The 7,572-nt window shown below is 43.2% G+C and overlaps 1 protein-coding gene across 1 annotated transcript in view; it reads right to left on the bottom strand.

Annotated features, from left to right (window-relative positions):
- Window positions 1-2,122: 2,122 nt before the first annotated feature.
- Window positions 2,123-7,572, bottom strand: part of LOC134488556 (mast/stem cell growth factor receptor Kit-like) — a gene marked incomplete at its 5' end in the record, with an annotated part of 50,029 nt that continues 44,579 nt past the window's right edge. The window contains one exon of the mRNA XM_063291037.1: window positions 2,123-2,188. Coding sequence (XP_063147107.1) covers window positions 2,123-2,188 — 66 coding nt within the window. The remainder of the gene's footprint in view (window positions 2,189-7,572) is intronic.

Below are 7,572 nucleotides of genomic sequence, written 5' to 3'. Positions count from 1 at the left end.
TTCCTTTTGGTAAATACTAGAGTTGTACAGCCTCGTGTGGCGCAGAGTGGGAGGCGGCAGGATTGCAGCCGAAACTCTCCCCACGACCCGAGTTCCATCCCGGCGGAGGCTGGATTCTCTCTCGGGTAGCCGGCTCAGGTCGACTCAGTCCCCCATCCTTCCCAGGTCGGTGAAATGAGCACCCAGCTTGCTTGCTGGGGAGGGTGGCGACTGGGGAAGGCAATGGCAAACCACCCCGCTCTATAGTCTGCCAAGAAAACGTCGCGGAAGCAGCGTCCCCCCAGAGGGTCAGACATGGCTCGGTGCTTGCATGGGGGACCTTTCACCTTTCACAGGGCTGTACAGCAGTAATTCAAAAGGAAATTTTGGAGAACACATGGTGATGTATCTATCAGCAACTCCTTAACCCAAATGTATCTTTCCCTTAGGTCATACTGGAGCCATGGAGACCTATGAGGGTTCTCTGCTTTCCAAAGACTGGACACACCACAGTGCCGCAAATCTGTACACAATGCTTCATTGCAGCACACACCTTCCCCAACAATTGACTATTGCTCTCCACCCTTCTAGGACTTGCAAGGCGATGGTGCCATTAAGTATGTCTTTAATATCCAGTCCTTCAATAGCAAGTCTGTGTAAAGTGGCATACCACCTTTGCTCCCTTCCAAAATTTCTTTCACTAGTTGGGCTGAGGTGCTGCATCAATGTGGTTGTTCCTCTCCCAGTTGCTACCAAGCTCCTGGCAAAGCGCCTGGCAGGACTCCCACCAGGAGATGCTGCTCATTGTAGGCTTGTGGTCCCAGCTGTTGACTAAGAGTCCTCTTGCCTGCTTGTAGCAGCTGCCGATCTCCAGGTGCCGCCTCCACTTCCCCGCCTGCACACTGTTTGCTTATTTCCTTTTCTCCCACACCTCCCCACTCTGTTGCAGCATTTGCTCTTGTAAGCGCAGGGCCTGGGTGGGGTGAGGCTGCCTCTGGACATTGGCAAGTCCTTGAAAATACCAGGTTGTGGCTCAATTATCACAGGCAGCTGAAATGCTGGCTTGGGTGCTTGTGAGTAAAGTTGTGAGTGAATGAACTGAGAAAGTGTGAGAATCTTTGGTTTAAGATACCGGATATCCAGGTTCAAGTCTTTGCTTCACCCCTTTGCTTTCTGGGTGACATTGAACGTGTTGCTCTTTCTCAACCCAATCTATGGGGGGATAAAATTAAGGGAAATCCTTACAATAGTCCCTTGAACTCTCAGAGAAAATGTGGAATATACAAGCAATCTATAAATGAGTAAAATATTTGTACATTCCTATCTTGCACACGCAACGTACCAATTAACTCTTTTAGAACTTCACGGGTTGCTTTTCCTTTGTTCTTACCTCAGCTTTTTTAGGCATTCACAACTCATTGGCTTCATCTCCTTCATCACAGACACTAGGGAAGAACTGAAGGTTCCTATGAAAATTGTAAATTAGCACAATCCATGCAAGTAAGTGGCTTCTGATGAGGTGTCCTCCCCGTTTTTTTGCTACAGAATCTGTGGTTTGGGTTCAATGTATATCCAAATATCTCACAGAACTTGTGAATAAATGTATCCTCTTTACACCTTTATTTAAACTTTTAACAATACAACTTTCAAACGTTCATGTATTTATACATACAGGCACTGTGCATATATTTATATAAAAATACTTTTAACTCAAGAACCTAAGAGTTGAGAAGACTTTATTGGTACATTTTAGCACTTACATGAGACAGCTGAACAAATCTGAAAATCTCAAGCTGCTGCATAACTATATTGGAACAAAAATAAAATCATAAAAATATAGCTTTTGAGACTCTTAAAAAAAAAAGATTCATCCAAATGCCAATGAAGTACCGCTGTGCCTGTAATTATTACTATTTTGTGTGTGATAGCTGTAAAGCCAAAGGGCATTTTTTTCTTGTAGCTTTAGAAGGCATGGGGAGACAAAACATGGCACAGGCAGGCACTGCAGTCCTCCTAACACCATTAGGACAACAGGTTGTCGTTCTGAAACAGCACGTTCTGCAGCAAGGTTGGCCGAGTCTATTTTCAAACATCTCCGTGCGTGAATAGGGGCTGAGTGGATGAAGCACTGCCACCCACTCAGTTAATTCTCAGAGTGATCTGTAGTATTTCCTTGACTACAAATGCCACTTGAAACATTTGAGCAAATCTGGAAAAGATATAAACTAGAGTCAGCACTGAGTTATTGGACACGGCACCAAACAACTCACATATTTTTGCATCTAATCCATGAAAGTTAACTCTGTAGTCTAGCCTTCAACAATCTGACAAGTTGTATTACAGAAGCTCAGGCCACTGTAATTTTTAGGGACTGCTTTTTGCTTGTTTAGAAGATTGATTCTGTCTATGAGTTCTTTGCTTCACATACATACTAGTAAATCTGCAGGAATTTTATCTGCATTTCATGGAGATTTCAATTACCACATCATGAGAGGCAGTCAACAACCATCACTCCATGTAGTTATTTCAATGTATGTATGCAATGCTAATCAGTAAGTGACGTTAATTCATTCTGAGTATGATAACCTCAATATTGCTTGATTTTTAGAGGTAATGATTTACTTTAAGGATCTGTCCTCTTAGTCCTGTGAGAAGTATAGTTTTGATGCATATATATACATACATACATACATACATACATACACACACACATATATATACAAAATATATTTTATATATTCAGCAAAGGATGGTTACCTTGTCATGGTGCTGGACCTTGAGCACCTCAGTGATGCCATGAACTAAACCATGAAGGGCCACCCAAGACGGGAAGGTTATGACAGAGAGGTCAGACTAAATGCGATCCCTGGGGAAGGTAATGGCAACCCACCCCAGTATTCTTGCCATGAAAACTAAATGGATCGGTACAACCAGAGATATGTCGGTATACCATCGGAAGATGAGACCCCCAGGTCGGAAGATGGTCAAAATGCTACTGGGGAGGAACAGAGGATGAGCTCAACTAGCCCCAGACGTGATGACTCAGCTGGCTCAAAGCCGAAAGGACGGCTAGCGGCCAACGGTGCTGGTGGTGAACGGCGAATCCGATGTTCTAAAGATCAACACACCATTGGAACCTGGAATGTAAGATCTATGAGCAGGGGCAAATTGGATGTGGTTATTGGTGAGATGTCAAGATTAAAGATAGACATTCTGGGTGTCAGTGAACTGAAATGGACTGGAATGGGCCACTTCACATCAAATGACCACCAGATCTACTACTGTGGACAAGAGGACCACAGAACAAATGGAGTAGCCTTCATAATTAATAGTAAAGTGGCTAAAGCAGTGCTTGGATACAATCCAAAAAACGACAGAATGATCTCAATTCGAATTCAGGGCAAGCCATCTAACATCACAGTGATCCAAATATACGCCTCAACCACAGATGCTGAAGAAGCTAAAGTAGAGCAGTTCTATGAGGATCTGCAGCACCTACTGGACAACACGCCTAAAAGAGATGTTATTTTCATCAGAGGAGACTGGAATGCTAAGGTGGGCAGTCAAATGACACCTTGAATTACAGGTAAGTATGGCCTGGGAGAACAAAATGAAGCAGGACATAGGCTGATAGAATTTTGCCAAGACAATTCACTCTGCATAACAAATACTCTCTTCCAACAACCTAAGAGACGGCTTTATACATGGACTTCACCAGATGGACAACACCGAAATCAGATTGATTACATCCTTTGCAGCCAAAGGTGGCGGACATCTGTACAGTCGGTAAAAACAAGGCCTGGAGCTGACTGTAGTTCCGATCACGAACTTCTTATTGCACAATTTAGCATCAGACTAAAGAGATTAGGGAAGACCCACAGATCAGCTAGATATGAACTCACTAATATTCCTAAGGAATATGCAGTGGAGGTGAAGAATAGATTTAAGGGACTGGACTTAGTAGATAGGGTCCCGGAAGAACTCTGGACAGAAGTTGGCAGCATTGTTCAGGAGGCGGCAACAAAATACATCCCAAAGAAAGAAAACCAAGAAGGCAAAATGGCTGTCTGCTGAGACACTAGAAGTAGCCCAAGAAAGAAGGAAAGCAAAAGGCAACAGTGATAGGGGGAGATATGCCCAATTAAATGCAAAATTCCAGAGGTTAGCCAGAAGAGATAAGGAATTATTTTTAAACAAGGAATGCGCGGAAGTGGAAGAAGACAATAGAATAGGAAGGACAAGAGACCTCTTCCAGAAAATTAGAAACATTGGAGGTAAATTCCAGGCAAAAATGGGTATGATCAAAAACAAAGATGGCAAGGACCTAACAGAAGAAGAAGAGATCAAGAAAAGGTGGCAAGTATATACAGAAGACCTGTATAGGAAGGATAACAATATCGGGGATAGCTTTGACGGTGTGGTCGGTGAGCTAGAGCCAGACATCCTGAAGAGTGAGGTTGAGTGGGCCTTAAGAAGCATTGCTAATAACAAGGCAGCAGGAGACGACAGCATCCCAGCTGAACTGTTCAAAATCTTGCGAGATGATGCTGTCAAGGTAATGCATGCTATATGCCAGCAAATTTGGAAAACACAAGAATGGCCATCAGATTGGAAAAAATCAACTTTTTTCCCCATACCAAAAAAGGGAAACACTAAAGAATGTTCAAACTATCGAACAGTGGCACTCATTTCACATGCCAGTAAGGTAATGCTCAAGATCCTGCAAGGTAGACTTCAGCAGTTCATGGAGCGAGAATTGCCAGATGTACAAGCTGGGTTTAGAAAAGGCAGAGGAACTAGAGACCAAATTGCCAATATCCGCTGGATAATGGAAAAAGCCAGGGAGTTTCAGAAAAACATCTATTTCTGTTTTATTGACTATTCTAAAGCCTTTGACTGTGTGGACCATAACAAATTGTGGCAAGTTCTTAGTGGTATGGGGATACCAAGTCATCTTGTCTGCCTCCTGAAGAATCTGTATAACGACCAAGTAGCAACGGTAAGAACAGACCACGGAACAACGGACTGGTTTAAGATTGGGAAAGGAGTACGGCAGGGCTGTATACTCTCACCCTACCTATTCAACTTGTATGCAGAACACATCATGCGACAAGCTGGCCTTGAGGAATCCAAGGCTGGAGTTAAAATCTCTGGAAGAAACATTAACAATCTCAGATATGCAGATGATACCACTTTGATGGCTGAAAGTGAAGAGGAACTGAGGAGCCTTATGATGAAGGTGAAAGAAGAAAGTGCAAAAGCTGGCTTGCAGCTAAACCTCAAAAAAACCAAGATTATGGCAACCAGCTTGATTGATAACTGGCAAATAGAGGGAGAAAACGTAGAGGCAGTGAAAGACTTTGTATTTCTAGGTGCGAAGATTACTGCAGATGCTGACTGCAGTCAGGAAATCAGAAGACATTAATCCTTGGGAGAAGAGCAATGACAAATCTCGATAAAATAGTGAAGAGCAGAGACATCACACTGACAACAAAGGTCCGCATAGTTAAAGCAATGGTGTTCCCCGTAGTAACATATGGCTGCGAGAGCTGGACCATAAGGAAGGCTGAGAGAAGGAAGATCGATGCTTTTGAACTGTGGTGTTGGAGGAAAATTCTGAGAGTGCCTTGGACTGCAAGAAGATCAAACCAGTCCATCCTCCAGGAAATAAAGCCAGACTGCTCACTTGAGGGAATGATATTAAAGGCAAAACTGAAATATTTTGGCCACATAATGAGAAGACAGGACAGCCTGGAGAAGATGCTGATGCTGGGGAGAGTGGAAGAGGGGCCGACCAAGGGCAAGATGGATGGATGATATTCTAGAGGTGATGGACTTGTCCCTGGGGGAGCTGGGGGTGTTGACCGACAGGAAGCTCTGGTGTGGGCTGGTCCATGAAGTCACAAAGAGTCAGAAGCGACTGAACGAATAAACAACAACAACATAAAATATATTAATTATTTTTTGTGAGCCAATTGCAGTGAAATTTCATTTTAATGTGCACTTGTGTACAGTGGAATGACAATAAAAGTCTATTCTATTCTATTCTATTCTATTCTATTCTATTCTATTCTATTCTATTCTATTCATCTATAAGATTAATAAATAAATGTTTAATTCAAGTGTCAATTAAATGAGAGGTTTACAGAGAGGGAGATGGTCAGGGCTGAACATATTAAGGGAAGGGTTTTGCATTCACCTTTAAATGCTCAGGTTTATATTTCGAAGCCTGTCATTTTCAGTTAATGGAAGGATATTACAAAAAACTAATTGTGTGGGAATTGGTCTTTTAGAGGGTATAAGGCCAAGGAAATGCAAGGGTTAAACACCAATTAAATAACTTGATTCAATGTATATGGCCATCTCCATCCATTCAGCATACAGCTCTGCAGAATATATGGGGGGTCCTTGGTTAATGATGGCAACTGGGACCGGAATTTCCATCGCTAAGCGATGTGGTTGTACAGCGCAATGTCGTGTGACATTGCGCCGCTTGGCAAGGGAGGTTCTGGCACTTCCAGCTGCCATTGTTAAACAAATCCCACGATACCATTGAACACAATGTCACACAGTCACCCCCCGTGACCTCCCACCAGCTTCCCCTCTGATTTTGCTTGCTGGAAGCTGGCAGTGGTCACAAAGGGCGACCATGTGATGTTGCAACACTGAATTGCGAGCTGCTTGCCAAGCCCCCGGGTCATGATCACGGGATGCTGCAGTGGCCGGAACTTTGAGGACTGGCTGTAAGTACCACTTGTTCAGCGCCACTGTAAGTTCGAACGGTTGCTGAATGAGCGGTCGCTAAGTGAGGACCACCTATAGTTAAAAGTTTGTTTGAAGAAAACAAATCTGAATAAAGAAGCCAAGGAAACATGAAGAACATGAAACTGACAAGGAGGAAGGGAAAGGAGCACACATTGTTGGAAATGAAGGTGATACGACCAGGAAGACAGTGAGAGACAGGGTAAGTTGGGAATTCCACTAGGTGAGCTGGGCCAAATTCCTAAAGAGAAGCCACCCATGTTACAGGCAGCAGGGGACAAAGAGGAAATCTTGGTGACCCGCAACAGTCTTTCTTACTCCCAACTAAGTGGTTATAGGAATGCCTTTCTAGATGTGACCTATATTTATTTGAATCTTCTTCACTGGCCATTTTCAGTCACATTAAAAAAAAAAAAGTCATGCAGCACATTCACACCAAAGAAACTATAACACTGAATCCACACAGAATAGTGATCGATTGAAGCAAAATACCCCAAATATGCATCCTTTCAATGGGATTCAGCTTGTTTTAGCCCCTAAACAACACCCAGCTTCACTTTCTCCCGGCTGAACAAAGAGGAGACTTCACATCTGAAATGGGAAAAATCACTGATACATCAAAACAAAACAAACAAAACAAAACCACCATGCCCAACCTGAACCCAGCTGAAATCCGTGCATTAAGATGAGAATATAATCATACCAGCATCAGATGAAGGAGGAGCCAAAGTAATCCTTGGTACATCAGAATATGATGCCAAAATGGACAACCCATTAACATTCAAGCCACCACCAAAAAATCCGGTCAACAAGACTGAGGAAGACGTCAAA

This window comes from Candoia aspera, chromosome 1 (assembly GCF_035149785.1).
Source record: "Candoia aspera isolate rCanAsp1 chromosome 1, rCanAsp1.hap2, whole genome shotgun sequence".
Taxonomy (NCBI): Eukaryota; Metazoa; Chordata; class Lepidosauria; order Squamata; family Boidae; genus Candoia; species Candoia aspera.
This window is presented reverse-complemented; position numbering and strand designations above follow the sequence as displayed.